The sequence below is a fragment of the Cetorhinus maximus genome, unplaced genomic scaffold, assembly GCF_964194155.1.
Source record: "Cetorhinus maximus unplaced genomic scaffold, sCetMax3.hap1.1 HAP1_SCAFFOLD_306, whole genome shotgun sequence".
NCBI classification, from domain to species: domain Eukaryota; kingdom Metazoa; phylum Chordata; class Chondrichthyes; order Lamniformes; family Cetorhinidae; genus Cetorhinus; species Cetorhinus maximus.
The window spans coordinates 376677-396930 of NW_027596259.1; the positions used below are offsets into that span (position 1 = coordinate 376677).

General features: G+C 44.8%; 1 protein-coding gene across 1 annotated transcript in view; it reads right to left on the reverse strand.

Moving 5' to 3' along the window:
• Positions 1–20254, reverse strand: part of LOC144673190 (uncharacterized) — a 63453-nt gene that overhangs the window by 13890 nt on the left and 29309 nt on the right. Inside the window, exon 3 of the mRNA XM_078535153.1 lies at positions 15790–16305. Coding sequence (XP_078391279.1) covers positions 15790–16305 — 516 coding nt within the window. The remainder of the gene's footprint in view (positions 1–15789; positions 16306–20254) is intronic.

Genomic DNA, 20254 nt, shown 5'->3' on the forward strand with positions numbered 1-20254 from the left:
ATGGGGCAGAGGCAGCATTGGCTGTGTTACAGGCAACAACATGCATGGTGAACGGTTGCTTTTTCAGATTGAGGAAAAGTCTACAGTGGGATCACAAGGGGTCGGTGGTCAGACCACTGATTTCTTGACATATATTAATGATCTAGACTTGTGTGTGCAGGGCTGCATTTCAAAACTTGCAAACAACACCAAATTTTCAAGTTGTGTTTACAGTGGGGAGGATAGTGATAAACCTCAAGAGGACATAGACACGATGGTGGAATGGGCAGACAGGTGGCAGATAAAATTTCATTCAGAGAGGTGTGAAATGATTCATTTTGGTAGGAAGAACAAGGAGAGGCTATATAAAATAAAGGATACAAGTGTAAAAAGTTGCAGGAGCAGCGTAATGTGGGGCTTTATGTGCACAAATCATTGAAGATGGCGGGGCAGGCTGAGAAAGCAGTGAATAAAGCATGTGGAATCCTGGGCTTTATGAATACGGGAATAAAGTACAAAATCAACCAAGTTAGAATAAACCTGAATAAAACACTGCTTTGGACACAACTGCAGCATTGTGTCCAATTCTGAGCTTTAGGCAGAATGTGAGAGTGTGGAGGAAAGATTCACGAGAGATCGGAACTTCAATTAGGCGAGGTGGAGTTGGTTTGTTATCCTTGGAAGGGGAACCGTTCTCTTGAATCTTTTCTGGACCCTCTGTCTTCACTTCCTTCCGAAATTGTAGCCATTCAGTGGCGGTGGTGTTAAAAACTTTCTTTCATGGAATGTGGGCAGGGACAGCATTTGTTGCCCTTGAAGCAAGTGCTTGCCACACCATTTCAGAGGATTATTAAGAGTAACCACATTTCAATGTGGATCTGGAGTCACATGTAAGACCAGGTAAGGACGGCAGATTTCCTTCCCAAAAGGGCATTAGTGAACCAGGTGGGTTTTAATGACAATCGACAATGGCTGAATTGTCGCCCTTATTGAGACTTGCTTACAATTCCAGATTTAATAATTGATTTTAAATTCCACCAGCTGCTGTGGTGGGATTTGAACCCCTGTCCCCAGAGCATCAAGCTGGTTTTCTGGATTATTAGTCCAGTGACATTCCCACTGTGGCACCGTCTCCCCCAATATATATTTTTATTTATTTGTAGCCAACAGTTGAGTATTTGTCAGTATTTTGTTCCATGTGGTTTCTATTCGGAGTTTCAGACAGTTTCTGTGCCAAGTGGACGAGGTGTTTAAAGTTCATTCATTTGCCCCTTTTCCATCTCCAGGTCCGGGAAAGACACAGAGAATAATGTCCCCTCATTAAGTATCTATTGACGAGACTGAGATGGACAATTCCCAATCCCCATCTTTCCGGTGGATAATGGATGTTCTGTTACATTCAGGTTTCTCTATCATTTCATCTCTAATTTTATTGAGTTTTTTTATTTTTATCCCCGAGACCCAGACCCAGGGTAACGGCCGCCATCTTGCTTCAGCGGGGAGCAGGGCGCATGCGCGGCCTTGCTGCTGTAACAGTGAGTGGGCGGGGCTTAAGGGCCCCGTTTCCCAACAGGGTCCTTGTGCCCAGCAGATGATACACTGAGTAAGTGGTTTTTCAGCAACTTCACCCGCTCCCAGGCTACAGGTGATGTTTGCGGCCCAGAGGACTCCATGGACCTTGTATATATTAAGGGTGAGAGGCTGCGGCCCCTGTGGGGCTGATCCGAAGCCCTTGGTGACACTTCAGCCCCACAATCCTAATCCCTGGCTGCCCAGTTAAGGGGGGTGGTGGGTGGGGTGGGGAGAGGCTGGCCTGGGAATAAGTTGGAGAATCTTCTCCTGTAACTGCTCATGGGCTTGTTTAAAACAGGAATTTGTAGATCCAGGATGGGTGACACACATGGGGGTGGTCACATTGGCTGCCGATCTCTCTTCCATGGTTCTGTCCGTGCCCGGGTGTCCCTGGAGAGGGAACATGCAGTGTCCACCGGTACGCTTGATACCTCCCACAACCGGTGGGCACCTCAGGGTACAGAGTGTCTCATAGACATTGGAAACAACATTCTGGTTTACTTAGGAAGGTTCCCTTTGCTTTTATTGGGACTTTGTTGCTGATTTGAACTTCTTTCAGTTGGATTGGACTGCATGTTTGAGTGAAGAATGTACCAAAGAAACTCGAATTTTCTGTTTTGAATTTCTACCCTGTACTTACAGTGAAAAGTTTTGTAAACTCCTTTTACTGGGTACAATAGGGATATGGTTTGCAGATAGGAAACTCAAGCCAAACATCACATCAAGATCTGACAGAGTCATTCAATTCACCAGGAAACTAGAAACATAGAAAATAGGATCAGAAGGAGGCCATTCGGCCCTTCGAGCCTGCTCCACCATTCATTATGATCATGGCTGATCATCCAACTCAATAGCCTGCTCCCACTTTCTCCCCATATCCTTTGATCCCTTTCACCCCAAGAGCTGTATCTAACTCCTTCTTGAAAACATACAATGTATTGGCCTCAACTACTTTCTGTGGTAGCGAATTCCATAGGCTCACCACTCTCTGGATGAAGAAATTTCTCCTCATCTCAGTCCTAAAACCCCATATCCTCAGACTGCTACCCCTGGTTCCGGACTCCCCCACCATCGGGAACACTCTTCCTGGATCTACCCTGTCTAGTCCTGTTAGAATTTTATAGGTTTCTATGAGGTCCCCGCTCATTCTTCTGAACTCCAGAAAATATAATCCTAACCGACTCAATCTCTCCTCATATGTCAGTCCCGGCATCCCAGGAATCAGTCTGGTAAACCTTTACTGCACTCCCTCTATAGCAAGTACATCCTTTCTCAGACAAGGAGACCAAAATTGCACACAATATTTCAGGTGTGATCTCACCAAGACCCTGTATAATTTCAGCAAGACACCTCTGCTCCTGTACTCTAATCCTCTCGCTATGAAGGTCAACATACCATTTGCCTTCTTTACCACCTGCTGCACCTACATGCTTACCTTCAGCGACTGGTGTACAAGGACACCCAGGTCTCGTTGCACATTCCCCCTCTCAATTTATAGTCAATGGGATAATAATCTGCCTTCCTGCGTTTGCTACCAAAGTGGATAACCTCACATTTATCCACATTATACTGCATCTGCCATTCATTTGCCCACTCACTCAGCTTTTCCAAATCATACTGAAGCATCTCTGCTTCCTCCTCGCGGCTCACCCTCCCACCCAGCTTTGTGTCATCTGCAAATTTGGAGATATTACATTTAGTTTCCTCATCTGAATCATTAGTATATATTGTGAATAACTGGGGTCCCAGCACCGATCCCTGCAGTACCCCACTAGTCACTGCCTGCCATTCGGAAAAAGACCCATTTATTCCTACTCTTTGTTTCCTGTCTGCCAACCAGTTTTCTATCCATCTCAATACACTAGCCCAATCCCATGCGCTTTAATTTAACACGCTAATCTCTTATTGTCGAAAACCTTTCGAAAGTCCAAATAAACCACATCCACTGGATCCCCCTCATCAACTTTATGAGTTACATCCTCGAAAAATTCCAGTAGATTTGTCAAGCATGATTTCCCTTTCGTAAATCCATGCTGACTCTGTCCCATATTGTCACTGATTTCCAAGTGCTCAGCTATTAAATCTTCCATAATGGACTCTAGAATTTTCCCCACTACCGACGTCAGGCTGACTGGTCTATAATTCCGACGTTGGACCTGAATATCATTGATCATTGACTGTGGAAGGAGAAATATTTGTCGGTTCTGTCTGTGGGAAAATATTTCAAACATCAGTGTGACTGGAAAAGCACCGAGACACAGACACGTCCTAGTCAGAGTGCGCCAGTGAACTGACTGTGGAAAGAGCTTTAACCTGTTACACTATCTGAAAAAAAATCTCACCATGCACAGCGGGGAGAAACTGTGCAAGTGTTGTGTGTGTGGACAAGGATTCAACTGATCATCCAACATGGAGAGATACGGGGACAACGACACCATGGAGAAACCGTGGAAACGTGGGGACTGTGGGTTAGGATTCAGATCCCCATCTGTGCTGGAAATTCATCAGCGCATTCACACTGGGGAGAGGGCTTTCATCTGCTCCGAGTGGGTGGGAAGGGATTCACTCGACTAACTAACCTCACTTCACCTCAACTTGTTCACTCTGACATGAGACCTTTTAAGTGTTGCGACTATGAGAAGAGCTTTAAAAGCAAAAGGAATCTGCTGAGAAACGAGCGAATTCACACTGGGGAGAGGCCGTTTACCTGCACTGACTGTGGAAAGGGATTCACTCTGATAAGTACCCTCACTTCACATCAACTTGTACACTCTGACAAGAAACCTTTTAAATGTTCTGACTGTGAAAAGTGCTTTAAAAGTAGAAAGATTCTGTTGAAACACCAGTGAGTTCAAACTGGGCAGAAACCATTCAACTGCTCCAAGTGTGGGAAGAGATTCACTCAACTAACCCAGCTCACTTCACATCAACGTGTTCACTCTGAAAAGAGACCTTTTAAACGTGCCGACTGTGTGAAAAGCTATAAAAGCAAAATGTGTTTGCTGACACACCAGCGAGTTCACACTGGAGAGAGGCCTTTCACTTGCTCCATATTTGGGAAGGGATTCATTCACCCATATCTCCGGCTGACACACCAGCGAGTTCACACTGGAGAAAGGCCATTGACCTGCTCCGTGTGTGGGAAGGGATTCAGTCATTCATCCACCCTGCAGACAGACCAATGTATTCACAAGTGACTCCCAGGGTTGTATTCTGCTGTTATTGTTGCTGCAAATCACATCCAGGAGTGAACCATGCTCTTTCCGACAGTTGGGGTTTGTTTCTGCTGATGTTAATAATCCCTGTCACTGGGCTGGACTTTAATATCCTGTAGAAAGCTTAAATCAATCAGCTTTGTGTCAAACATTGTCGACATATTAGTCGAGGCATTGAATGCAAGAGCAGGGACGTTATGATGGAGCAGTATAAAGCATTAGTTAGGCCACATTTGGAGTACTCTGTGCAGTTCTGTTTGCCACACTATAGGAAGGATGTGATTGCACTGGAGAGGGTGCAGAGGAGATTCACTCAGGATGTTGCCTGGGCTGGAGAGTTTCAGCTATGAAGAGAGACTAGATAGGCTGGGGTTGTTTTCCTTGGAGCAGAGAAGGCTGAGGGTGTACCTGGTAGAGGTGTACAAAATTATGAGGGGCATAGATAGGGTGGATAGGAAGACATTTTTCTCTTTAGTGGAGTGGTCAGTACTCAGGGGGGCATAGATTTAAGTTAAGGGGCAGAAGGTTTAGAGGGGATTTGAGGATTTTCTTTTCACCCAGAGGGTGCGGTCTATCTGGAACCTGCCCGTGAAGCCTACATCCCATGAATGAATTTTAAAAGAAAGACAACACTTTCATCCCAGAAATCAACTGAGTGAACCTTCCCTGAAATGCTTCTAATACAACTCTATCCATCCTCAAGATTATCCCATAACTATGTTATCATAAGGTGCGAATGGTATGAGCTGGAACTTGGTCTTTTTTATTTTTCAATCCATTTGCTAACAGAATCTGCCCCTCCCTTCCCCAGATTCAGACAATGATTAACTGAGACTCAGTCTCTAATGGCGGCCTTAAAAGTAGATAAATCCCCAGGCCCAGGTGAAATGTGGGACTCAGTGCCTGAGGGAGTGGTAGAGGCAGGAACCCTCACAACATTTAAGAAGTATTTAGATGAACACTTGAAACACCACAGCTTACAGGACTACGGGCCAAGTGGTGGAAGATGGATGAGAGTAGATGGGCTTTGATGATGACCACTGCAGGAATTCACCAAGGCTCCTTCGACAGCACCATCCAAACCCATGATCACTACCATCTAGAAGGATAAGGGCAGCAGATAGATGGGAACACCACCAGCTGGAAGTTCCCCTCCAAGCCACTCATCATCCTGATATAGAAATATATTGCCATTCCTTCACTGTGGTTGGGTCAAAATCCTGGAACTCCCTTCCTAACAGCACTGTGGGTGTACCTACACCACATGGACTGCAGTGGTTCAAGAAGGCAGCTCCTCACCACCACTTTCTCAAGCGCAACTAGGGATGGGAACAAATGCTGGCCCAGCCAGCGAAGCCCATATCCCATGAATGAATAAAAAATAAACAGAACATGAGTGATTATTGTGGCCTGTAGAATGAAACAACGCTTTAAATTATCAAGACATTAACACATATTCCACAGAAAAATTGTCTCTCAAACATTCAGGAAAAAATTAAACACATTGAACATATCAAAGTGAGTCAAATTAATTTGAAGAAGGAAATAGAATCTGGATTTAGAAAATATCCACGAAATGGGTGCAGGTGAACAGAGCTGGAGAATCTATAAAATCTGTGCATGAACTTTTCTTTGAACCAGATGTAATTACAACATGTCAATAATTTAGAATTGTGTGAGATGATCAGCAGATGGGGAAGGATGAACCTAAGTCGATAGTTATCACATTTTAGTGGGAAAGTTTTGACATTTATTCTTGGTGGCAGCTCAAGTGTTTGTGTTGCTGATTCTGATCATTCTAGAAGCTTTAGCATGTTATCTATGGTTTTTCATCAAGAACTTAGGGAAACAAGCTCGGAGCTTAGAAATAGTGAGGTTGATCAGGAATCAGTTGTGAGAAATCAATAAGGATATTCCCTTCTCAAGCTGGGGAGATCTGTGCAAAATCACTGTCTAATAACCTTATAAAATCTTCAGAAATTGATTGAACATTACAGAAATAGCTCTCTCTCTCTCTCTCTCTCCCTTGTTTAGGAAGAAAGATTTCTGGCTTGATAAACCTCGGACAATGTATCCCTATGATAACTCATCGGGATGGTCTCAGTAGTTACGGGATGGAATTTGTAGTAGTGATTGAAGACAATGGCTTTTGTCTTCAATTTTTAATTGGAGTAATTTTATGCTCATCCAGTATTGGGTGTGGGATAAGCAGTTGGATAATTTAGTAACAGTGGAGGAATGGAGAGGGATGGTGGTGAGGTAGAGCTGGGTGTTGTCAGTGTACATGTGAAAACTAACACGGTGCTTTTGGATGATGTCACCTAGTGGCAGCATGGAGATGAGAAATAGGAGGGGCCTAAGATAGATCCCGTTTTTAGGATGGGTCAGGACGGTGGGTTTAAATGTGAAAGGGACAGTACCAGTAGAGAGAGAGACAAAACTGTGAATATCAGCTAACATGGGGAAGTTGGGTGATCAGTAGTTCAGTGAGAGTGGGGTCAGTACAGCAGAAAGTGGGTCTTATGGACAAGATGAGCACTGAGAGGGCATGAGGGGAGGTGGGAGAGAAACTGGAGAAAGATGTAGATTCAGGGCTCAGACAAGGGGGAATTTTAGAGACAGTTTGTCCTGGTGGGCTAGTGGAAGGGAGGGAAGCAGCAGAGGCAGCTGATCAATTTGTCTCAATCTTAGTGACAAAGAAGCTCCATGGGCAGAATTTTGCCCTTGGCGTGCGGGCTCGGTGGGGGCGAGTGGGGCAGTCGGGAAGCTGACCACTGCCAGCAATCAGGCCCGGAAGGCAATTTCATGCTGGGGGCCAATTAAGGCCTGTGTTGCGTGAAACGTGAATAGCAGTGCTCAGCGCTGCCTGTGCAGGTGGGGGGAGGAGTGCGAGCTGGGCGAGTGTGACCTTTGTGCATGCATGCGAGAGTGAGCTACATAATCTCCCTGAGGCAGAGAGCTGTCTCAGGCAGATGGAATGATTTGAAAAAATATATACATGAAGATTTTATACAGGTTCTGAAACATTTCCCCTCATGTCACTCTGTCACATGAGCAGGGACATATTTTTAATTAATAAGATAAAAGCAAAATACTGCAGAGCACTACTTCTTCAAGGTATTCCTGGAAGAGAAGTGGCAGTGAATTAAATAAGATAAAAGCAAAATACTGCAAAATAGTTTTGCAAAAAAGCAAAACTCTGTTTGTCTCTCCAGAGATGCTGTTGGAACTGCTAAAGTTTTCCAGCATTTTCTGTTTTTGTTTCATGCTTTTAATTCAAGTGTAAACCAGGCGATCTTAGTGATGGCAAAGGTATGAGGTCAGGAGCTTATCCCAAGATCAAATGTAACACCGAGTTTACGAAGAGACTGGTTTAATCTCAGAATATTCCCAAGGAAAGGGATGGAGTTGGTATCTGGGAAATGGAGATTGGAGCAGGGACTGAAAACAGTGTCTTCAGTCTTCTCAGTATTTAATTGGAGTTAATTAGTCATCAGGAAGAGAAGCAGGAACCAGAATGGACCACGAGACTGATCCCAGGTTTAACTTAGTTAGAGGGGAAGAGAAGGAAGGAAGGAAACCCTGGGAGGTTTGGAGAAACCACCTTCATAATCGCTCATTACACCTCCACACAGTAAGTTTTGGACACAAGGTTAACGTCTGCTATTCTGTCTGGTCGGTCAGGGGGTTTCAGATTAATGTTTTGTCACGAGTACTGACTGAAGTGAATGATCAGACATATTGTTATCTCCAGTTGTATAAATTTGTTAAAAAAGATACAAAAAAAACTGTCCAAAGCTGCATTTGGATTTCAGCACAGGGAGGAGGGAGAGTGTGTGGGATGGGGATTTGTAGCTTTCGGGGCACAAGAGAGGAAATAATGTTCCACAGGAACTAGAATTGTCTGTTCTGAATTTCTATCCTGCACTGACAGTGATGACTTTTGTACACTCCTTTCACAGAGAATTAAAGGGGAGGATTTGCAGACGGGAAACTCAAACCAAACATCACATCAAGATCTGACAGAGTCACTCGATTCATCAGGACCTGAATATCATCGGCCTTTGAATGTGGAAGGAGAAATGTTTGTCTGTTCTGTCTGTGGGAAAAGATTTCAAACATCAGTGTGACTGGAAAGCACCGAGACACACACACATCAGAGTGAGAGTGTTCCAGTGAACTGCCTGTGGAAAGAGCTTTAACCAGTTACACAGCCTGAAATAACATTGCACCATTCACAGCGGGGAGAAACTGTACACATGTTCTCTGTGTGGACGAGGCTTCAACTGATCATCCAACCTGGAGAGACACAGAGATACCCACACCATGGAGAAACCGTGGAAATGTAAGGAGTGTGAGAAAGGATTCGATTACCCATCCCAGCTGGAAAAGCATCAGCGCAGTCACACTGGGGAGAGGCCGTTCACCTGCCCTAAATGTGGTAAGGGATTCACTCACTTATCCCAACTACTGACACACCAGCGAGTTCACACTGGGGAGAGATCATTTACCTGCTCTGACTGTGGGAAGGGATTCAGGTCTTCATCAAACCTCATTGTACACCAGCGACTTCACACTGGAAAGAGGCCATTCATCTTCTCCAAATGTGGGAAGGGATTAATTCAGTCATCTCACCTACTGACACACCAGTGAGTTCACACTGAGGAGAGACCGTTCAGTTGTATTTCCTGTGGAAAGAGATTCAGGTCTTCATTCCACCTCAATGTACACCAGCGACTTTACACTGAGGAAAGGCCATTCATCTGCTCCAATTGTGGGAAGGGATTCTCTCGAGCAGTTGATCTACTGAGACACCAGCGAGTTCACACGAGAGAGGCCGTACACCTGCTCCGAGTGTGGGAAAGGATTCACTGGGTCCTCTGACCTGCTAAACCACCAGTGAATTCACACAGAGGAGAGGCCGTTCAGCTGTACTTCCTGTGGAATGAGATTCAGGTCTTCATCCAACCTCATTGTACACCAGCGAGTTCACACTGGAGAAAGACCATTCATCTACTCCAAATGTGGGAAGGGATTCATTCAGTCACCACAGCTGCATAGACACCAGCGAGTTCACAAGTGACTGCAGGGGTTGGATTCTACTGTTATTGCTGCTGTTAATCACATCCAAGCAGTTGGGGTTTGTTTCTGCTGATGTTAATAATCCCTGTTACTGATTTGGAGTTTAATATTCTGGATCTATATATGATTGTGTTCTCAGGGCTGCAGTGTCCCTTTAAGAACCGCTGTCTCTGATCTTTCCCCATAATTCAGGAACTCATCACAAATTAGTTTACAACAAGATTCTGAACTTTTACTTCAGGATTGTTTAGTAAGTGTTGTCCAATGGTGGAATCGCATCTAATATCACTTAAGGGGAAGCTGGACAAGCACAAGAGGGAGAAGGGAATAGATGGTTAAGATGGTCGATTTAGATCAGGATAAATGGGAGGAGGTTCTTGTGGAACATAAACACCAGCATGGACTGGCTGGGCCGAATGGCCAGTTTCTGTGTCATGTATCCTACGTAATTACACTCAGGGTCTGGTTCTAACTTTTAAACTATACCACCTATTCCTAGACTGCCTAACCAGCAGAAATAATTTCTGTTTACCTTCTGTTCCCCTTAATGTGCTCAATTCTGCTTTTACTGTCACTGTTAATATCATCCATGTTCAGTTGGGGTTTATTTCTACTGATGTTAATAATCACTATAACTGGGCTGGAGTTTAATATCTTGGTGTTAAATAAATCAGCTTTGTTTCAAACACACAGTATGTTAAGTCCTTGATTTTTCCAGGATAAGAGGAGACTGATTGGTGTCCTGTTACTAACTGCCTCATTTTTGGATCTTTTCCCCTTTCTTACTCGAGATTCTTTCAGTTCTCACACCTTTGCTTACTCTCACGAACAGGTCCCAGCTCCCTGTTCCTCCCAGAGATCCTCTGTTTACCTTGCAATTCAGGGAAGGCATCGCTATCAAAAACAGAAAATGCTGGAAATAAAAATCCATACTTTTCCAATTGCCAATTAATTTTCTCCTGGATTATTGGCTCCAACCTTTCCCCACCACTGATGTGAAGCTGATTGTCCTGGTATTGCTATGTTTTTGAACAGGGGTGTAACATTTACAATCTGTCAGTGCTTTGACACCACTACTATATAAGGAGGATTGGAAGATTGTGACCAGAGTCTCCACAAGTTCCATGTGAAGGATGCTGTCTCTGACAGTGCAGCAGTCCCTCAGTGTCACCCTGGAGTGTCAGCCTAGATAATGTGCTCAGGTTTATTAATATTTCCTCTTGTTATTGATGTGGGTCATTAAGAAACAATGGACTCTTATGATGTCATCCAGTCCCAGTGCGACGATGTCATCCAGTCCCAGTGCGATGATGTCATGGAGACTATTAAATACCAGCGGAGCCTTAGTGGTGAAAACAGTTTTGTTTGAGATGGCAGCAAGTCCATTACTGATAGATCAGCAAATGGAATTAATGGGAAAGAAAGTGAGGCAACTCATGAACATCAGGAATAGTGTTGTGAACTGTGAAGATGAGAAATATGTACAGTATATGTCCCATCTCCCGACACTCTGCCCCTGTCTCCTGACACTCTGCCCCCATCTCCCGACACATTGCTCCCATCTCCCGACACGCTGCCCCCATCTCCCGACAGGTTGCCCCCATCTCCCGACACTCTGCCCCATCTCCCGACACTCTGCCCCATCTCCCAACACTCTGCCCCATCTCACGAGCAGCCTGTCTCTACCTCTGCTGAACCCATACAGGATGCACCATGTTGAAGCCAGAGGGAAGGACTGGGTGAGAAATTGTAATTCACCAAGGGTGTGAACATGGGGGTTTAACAAAATATTAAGTTTCCTGTTTATAACAATGAAACTTAAAACGCATTGATTGGAACCACTTCCAGCTCTTGTCCATTCTGACATCCCGTGGGCCAGCTCACCCTCTCACTGGGTTCATGCTGAATGTCAATCCAGGCTGGGAGCCATTGGGTGGATGTGCAATGGGTGGATGAGTGGCTGAAGGAATGTTCAGTTCACAGGGAGGGGGATGGGGGAGGGCGGTTGGTGCTGGTGGTGGGAAGTGTTCATTCTGAAAGAGTCCCACCTGAAACAGTGACCACTAACTTATCACTTTCCAATGATGTTTGACCTGCTGTGTTTTTCTCTGAAACCCGGGATGGTCAAACTATGTCCCAAAGTTCAGATTAGGGCCTTGAGCCTGGGCTATGGGGCCCACATATATGGAGCACCATTACCGGATGTCCTTCATCCCCGATTTTAATCACTCCACCATTGGTGGCCGGGCCTTCAGCTGTCTGGACCCTAAGCTGTGGAATTTCCTCCCTAAACCTCTTCACCTTTCTCATTCACTTTCCTCCTTGCAGACACTCCTTATAACCGACCTCTTTGGCCAAGCTTTTGGTTATCTGACCTAATATATCCTTATGCCCTGGTGAAACTCCTTGGGACAATTTATTATGTTAGAAGCCCGATATAAATTTAAGTTGTTGTTTTTGTAGTTCAGTGAGAACTGTTCACTTACTGAGTGAGTGAGTCTGTATAAATAGAACTCAGATAGACACAGCTTGTGTTATAGTTCAGTGAGATCTGATCACTTACTGAGTGAGTGAGTCTGTATCAATGTAACTCAGATAGACACAGCTTGTGTCATAGTTCAGTGAGATCTGATCACTGACTGAGTGAGGCTGTTTCAATGTAACTCAGATAGACACAGCTTGTTTCATAGTTCAGTGAGATCTGATCACTTACTGAGTGAGTGAGTCTGTATCAATGTAACTCAGATAGACACATCTTGTGACATAGTTCAGTGAGATCTGATCATTTACTGAGTGAGTGAGTCTGTTTCAATGTAACTCAGATAGACACATCTTGTGTCATAGTTCAGTGAGATCTGATCACTTACTAAGTGACTGAGTCTATATCAATGTAACTCAGATAGACACAGCTTGTGTCATAGTTCAGTGAGATCTGATCACTTACTGAGTGAGTGAGTCTGTATCAATGTAACTCATATAGACACATCTTGTGACATAGTTCGGTGAGATCTGATCATTTACTGAGTGAGCGAGTCTGTTTCAATGTAACTCAGATAGACACATCTTGTGTCATAGTTCAGTGAGATCTGATCACTTACTAAGTGACTGAGTCTGTATCAATGTAACTCAGATAGACACAGCTTGTATCATAGTTCAGTGAGATCTGATCACTTACTGAGTGAATGAGTCTATTTAATGTAACTCAGGCACAGCTTGTGTCACAGTTGGGAAAAGGTGATTCTTTCCAAACATTCAAAATTACCACAAAACCATTAAAGAACATCTGTTGTGAGCTGAATTATTTGATAGAATTAGAGTGAAGGAGTGGGATTGACCCACAGCCTGAGACACCACTTTAAGGACAGGAAGAGAGGGAATCTGGAGGGGAGAAAATAATTAGTAGGAGATCAGGCACTGAATCTGTAACAATGAGCAGAGAGGGGGAGGAGTGTGTGGGACAGGGATTTATAGATTTGGGGGAATGAAAGGAGAAAGAATATCCCTTGGAACTAGAATTGTCTGTTCTGAATTTCTATCCTGTACTGACAGTGATGGCTTTTGTCAACTCGGTTTACAGGGGATTAGAGGGAGAGGATTTTCAGATGAGAAACTCAAAGCAAAAATCTCAAGATCTTATAGAATCACTGAATTCATAAATGATCAGCCTCTGATTATGGAAGGAGAAATGTTTGTCTGTTCTGTCTGTGGGGAAATATTTAAATCATCAGTGTGACTGGAAAATCACCGGGACACACACACCCGACTCAGAATCACATCTCGGGGTCAAACCTGACATCACGTGGGCAAAAAGTCTGGTTTACATTCAGACAGTTGCCAGGGAGAGAAATGGAGTTGGTAGCTCGGGAATGAAAACAATGGTTTCAGTCTTCCCAATATTCAATTGGATGACATTTTTGCACATCCACCACTGGATATTAGACAGTCTGATAATTTAACAAAAGTGGAGAGAGGTGGTGGTGAGGTAGAGCTGGGCACTGTCAGTGTACATGTGATAACTGACACTGTGTTTTCAGATGATGTCGCTGTGGGGAGCGTGTTGATGAGAAATAAGAGGCCAAGGCTGGATCCTTTGGGGACACCAGAGGTAACTGTGGGAGTGGGAAGGGAAGACATTCCAAGTAATTCTCTGGCTATGATTAGATAGAGAAGAATGGAACCAGGAGAGACCAGCCCGACCCAGCCGGACGACAGTGGAGAGATATTGGAGCAGAATGGTGTGGTCAACCTTGTCAAAGGCTGCAGACACATCAAGAAGGACGAGAAGGGATAGTTTACCTTTGTCACAGTCACATAGGATGTAATTGGTGCTTTGATCAGAGCTGTTTCAGTACAGTAGCAGGGCAGAAACCTGATTGGAGGGATTCAAACAGGGAGTTCTGGGAAAGATGAGCATGGATTTGAGACGTGACAAAATTTTCAAGGACTTTGGAAAGGAAAGAGAGGTTGGAAATGGTGTAGTCGTTTTCAAGGATGGTGGGGGCAAGGATGTTTATTGAGGAAGGGAATGATGATTAGAAGGTGAGGGGGGCAATAGCTGAAGAGAGAGAACTATTAACAATATCAGTAAACATGGGGAAGTTGGGGGATCAGCAGTTTATTGGGAATAGGGTCGATAGCAGGAGGTGGGTCTCATGGACAAGGTGAGCACTGAGAGGCCATGTGGGGAGATGGGAGAGAAACTAAAGAAAGATGTGAGTTCAGGCTTGAACAAGGGGAACTTTGGAGACAGTTTGTCCCGGTGGGCTGGTGGAAGGGAGGGAAGCAGCAGAGGCAGCTGATCGGATTGTCTCAATCTTAGTGACAAAGAAGCTCAATGAGCTCCTCACACTTGTTCTTGAAGGTGAGGATGGAGGAGACAGGGGAGGGGGGAGCATTTCAAAATAAACTAACTAGTCTTCAAGATATTAAAACAGAGCTTCCAAAATTGTGGCTCGTGATCCCCAGTGGTGAGATTTTGGGCTCGCGAGCTCTGAGGCATCCATGGCTGCCAGGGAGCTTGGACTGTCCCCTGACAGCTACGAGGGCCCCTTAAATCCTCACCTTTTCCTATTGGTGGACGAGCTCTAATGGCTGCTATCTGAGGCTTGATTGCTGCATAAAACGTCCGTGAAAAGGTAGGTGTTTGTTTTCTATTCATCAACTCCCCCAATTCATTCATCATTACCAAACTAAGGCAAACACATATCCTGGGGATTAAGATAGATGCAAAAAAGCTGTCTACCTCTTCTGTCATTTCAGCAGACGAAAGGAGGATCAGTCTGGTTTTGAGGGATGTACATTCACCATTTTGAAAAGTATATTTTTAGGATTACTAAAAGTTTTATGAGCCATTAAATATTTGTAGAGGAGAAAGCACCTTTCTGACTGTATATCACGCTAATAGCTTCTGTTGTATATAACTATTGTAGTGTTTATGATAAAAGCTGTATCTGTGTGTAATTGAGTCATTTATTTGAAATATCCTGCACATGCAGAATTGGAATTTCAAGATTTTATTTAGTGAAGAATTATAGAGAGTTAAGAGAATTATTGAGTTAATTAGACATGAGTCCAATTTACAATGTAGACTTTACAATATGCTAATTTTTCATTGAGCAATTGCAAATATTTAGCTGCTTGAAGTACTTTCTACAGAATAACAATTGTCCAAACTTTGCCTGACGCCTCTTTCCTGCACAACATCTCCTGTAATCCCCAGATTTTCACTCTAGGGTCACACCAAGTCTGAGACATTAAAATGGGGTCTCACTGGGAAAGGTTTGGGAAGCGCTGGATTAACAGACTCAGCACTTTGTGTTTAACACAAAGCTGTTTTATTTGAATTTTATCTGGAGTTTATAAACATCAGCAGAAACAGATCTCAATGAACATGGTTCAGTCCTGGATGTGATTAACAGCAAAATCCAATCACTGTCATGACTCATGAACTTGTTGGTGTCTCAGCACGTGGGATGAGGTAGTGAATCCCTTCCCACACTCAGAGCAGGTGAATGGTCTCTCCCCAGTGTGAACTCGCTGGTGTCTCAGCAGGTTGGATGATCGAGTGAATCCCTTTCCACACACGGAGCAGGTGGACAGTCTCTCCCCAGTGTGAACTCGCTGGTGCATCAGAAGGTTGGATGCCTGAGTGAATCCCTTCCCGCATGCACAGCAGATGAATGGTCTCTCCCCAGTGTGAACTCGCTGGTGCATCAGCAGGTTGGATGCCTGAGTGAATCTCTTCCCACACTGGGAGCAGGTGAATGGTCTCTCCCCTGTGTGAACTCGCTGGTGTGTTAGCAGGCTGGATGCATGAGTGAATCCCTTCCCACACATGGCACAGGTGAATGGTCTCTCTCCAGTGTGAGTGCGCTGATGAGTTTCCAGCTGAGACGGGTAGTTAAATTCCTTCCTACAATCCCCACATTTCCACGCCTTCTCCCCAGTGTGAACGGTGCTTTTTCCTTCCATGTTCGAAATCCGATGATCTTCAGCTTACGATAGACTGGGAAATTCCGTCAGATCCTGATGTGATGTTTAGTTTCAGTTTCCCGACTGCAAATCCTCCCCTTCTAATACCTTGTGAAATTGATTTAAAACAGAAAAAAGGGAGTGAGAGAGAACCCACAAAAACACAAAGGCAGGTTGTGAAATTGAGCTGAATGAATCTGGGAATTTGTGGGGCCGGCACGAGGATAAAGCGACCATGAAAACTGCTGGATTGTCATAAAAACCCAACTGGGTCACTAATGTCCTTCAGGGAAGAGAACCTGCCACCTGGTCTGGGCCTACACAAGACTCTGGTCTCGACTGGAGGAGGGAGAGAGAAAGATGGGAGTGGGTGAGAGCGAAATGAGAGAGAGAGAAAGAGAAAGGCAGGGGGTGAAGGAGAGGGATAAAAACAAAGTGCTGGAAAATCTCTGCAGATCTGGCAGCATCTGTGAAGAGAGAAACACAGTTAAAGTTTCGAGACTGTATTACACTTCTTCGGAATTGGTGAAGCAGAGGGGATTTATATTTCTACAACTCAACCAGAACTTAGACAGAACCTCCCAAACCCTCAACCTCCACCACCCAGAAGGACCAGGGTTGCATGTGTGTGTGAACATCATCACCTCCAAGTTACCCTTCAAGTCACACACCATCCTGACTTGACTGACATCCGGTACTGGATAAGCGAAATTCCCTTTATTTAAACATTGGGAAGATTGAAGCCATTGTCTTCAGTCCCCGCTACAAACTCCACTCCCTGATCACCGACTCCATCTCACTTCCTGGCAACTGTCTGAGACTGAACCAGACTGTTCACAACCATGGTGAAATATTTCACCCCAAGATGAGCTTCCAACCACATATCCACATCATCACCAAGACCGCCTATTTCCACCTCAGTAACATCGCCCGAATCCAGCCCAGTCTCAGCTCATCTGCTGCTGAAACTCTCATCCATTCCTTTGTTACCTCTAGACTTAACTATCCTAACGCACTCCCGGCCGGCCTCCCACATTCAGCCTCCCTGTAATCTTGAGGTCATCCAAAGCTCTGCTGCCGTGTGATAACTTGCACCAAGTCTTGTTCACCCATCACTCCTGTGCTCACTGACCGACAAAGTTTCCAGGTTAAGAAACACCAAAATGTTCAATTTCTTATCCTTACTTTCACATTTTTCCATGGCCGCTCCCGAACTCAAAAATCTCCATCAGTATCACAACCCTCCGAGATATCTGTACTGCTCTGATTCCAGCCTCCTGAGCATTCCTGATTTTAATCACTCCACCACTGGCAGCCATTTATCAGTTTTCAAGGCCCCAAGCTCTCGAATTTCCTCCCTAAACCTCTCTACCTTCGAAAGTCCCCGGAATCACAGATGCCATTCCTCAGCTAATTCCATTCACTCCACATGATATCAAGAAACGGCTGAAGACACTGGACACTGCAAAGGCTATGGGCCCTGACAATATTTGGCCAATAGTACTGAAAACTTGTGCTCCGGAACCTTCAGCACCCCTAGCCAAGCTGTACCAGTACAGCTACAACACTGGCATCTACCCGGCAAGTGGAAAATTGCCCAGGTATGTCCTGTACACAAAAAGCAGGACAAATCTAACCCGGCCAATTACCGCCGCATCGGCCTATTCTCCATTATCAGTAAAGTAATGGAAGGGGTCATTAACAGTGCTATCAAGCGGCACTTGCTTAGCAATAACCTATTCACTGACGCCCAGTTTGGGTTCCGCCAGGGCCACTCAGCTCCTGACTTCAATTCAGCCTTGGTTCAAGCATGCACAAAAGAGTTGAACTCCCGAGGTGAGGTGAAAGTTACTGGCCTTGACATCAATGCTGCATATGACCGAGTGTGGCATCAGGGGGCCCTAGCAAAACTGGAGTTGGTAGGAATCGGGGGGAAACTTCTCCGCTGGGTGGAGTCAAACCGAGCACAAAGGAAGATGGTTGTGGTTGTTGGAGGTCAGTCACCTCAGTTCCAGGATATCACTGCAGGAGTTCCTCAGGGTAATCTCATCAGCCCAACCATCTTCAGCTGCTTTATCAATGACCTTCCTTCCATTATAAGGTCAGAAGTGGGGGAATTTTCTGATCATTGCACAATGTTCAGCACCATTCATGACTCCTCAGATCCTGAATAACTCCATCTTCAAATGCAGCAAGATCTGGGTGATATCCAGGCTTGGGCTGACAAGTAACATTCGCCCCACACAAGTGCCAGACTATGACCATCTCCAACAAGAGAGAATCTAACTATGGTCCCTTAACATTCAATGGCATTACCATCGCTGAATCCCTCACAATCAACATCCTGGGGGTTACCATTGACCTGAAACTCAACTGGACCAGCCATATAAATACTGTGGCTACAAGACCAGGTCAGAGGCTAGGAATCCTGTGGTGAGTAACTCACCCCCTGACTCCCCAAAACCTTTCCACCATCTACAAGTCAGGAGTGTGATGGAATACTCTCCACTTGCCTGGATGAGTACAGCTCCAACAACACTCACGAAGCTTGACACTGTCCAGGACAAAGCAGCCCACTTGATTGGCACCACATCCACAAACATTCAGTCCCTCCACCACCAATGCACTGTAACAGCAGTGTGTACCATCTACAAGATGCAATGTAGGAACTCTAGGTCAATTAGAGAGTGTCTTACAAACCTACGACCACTACCATCTAGAAGGACAAGGGCAGCAGACACATGGGAACACCATCACCTGGAAGCTCCCCTCCAAGCCACTCGCATTCCTGACTTGGAAATATATCGCTGTTCCTTCACTGTCGCCTGGTCAAAATGCTGGGATTTCTTCCCTAACAGCACTATGGGTGTACCTACACCATGTGAACTCCAGCGGTTCAAGAAGGCAGCTCACCACCACCTTCTCAAGGGCAATTAGGGATGGTCAGTAAATGTTGGCCCAGCCAGCGAAGCCCACATCGCTTGGAAGAATTAAGAAGATTCCCTTTAAGAGTGACCTCTTTGACCAAGCTTTTGGTCACCTGCCCTAATATCTCCTCATGTGGCTCAGTGTCAAATGTTACTTTGTGACATTTCTGTGAAACGTCTTGGAGCATTATATCACATTAAAAGTTGATGAAACAAATTGTTGTTGTTGATTTGGACATATATCACTGTTCCTTCATCATCACTGGGTGAATAACATGTGACTCCTTACCTAACAGCATTGTGGGAGCACCTTCACCACACGGACTGCAACGGTTCAAGAAGGTCAAACATCATCTTCCCCACAGGCAACTGGGGATTGGCAAAATATGCTCCTATCTGTGGAGAGGAAAACAGAGTAAACATTTCAGGGTGTGCAGAATGAATTAAAGGGACTAAAAATGTTGCAGAATTTGATGGTCAACATGAGCTCAGAGGTGGAAGAGAAATGGACTATTGCACAGGAAAAACAATTCCTGACTACGAAAGGTACTGTGGGAAGATAAAGCTGGGAAGACAGCAGCACATGGTCAGGAGATGGGCAGCGGAGGTAACCTCATTGAGACACAGTCAGCAAAAGTAACAATTAAATACTAAACGTACCTAAAATACACCCAGTATTAGAGGCAGAGGAATTGGACAATAGCAGAGAAGACAGAGCTGAAACAGAGCAATGGATTGTGTTATAAATTCAATTCATCCTGGGTCCCTGCTAAATTAGCAACCTGTGGAGATTGTAACATTTAAGGTACAGGATGTTCCAATGCTTGTTACATTGGTTCCTGTCTAGTAACAAGGGTGGGATCCTCTGGGAGTATTTTGATAGGTCACCAGATCAGTTCTAGGGTCAGTGAACAGCTCTTCTTGAGGCAGTTATTTCCGGGAGTTGCCAGGCAATAGGTGCCACAGGAACAGGTAGAGGTCCCAGTTAAGATGAGTTAAAAATTTAGA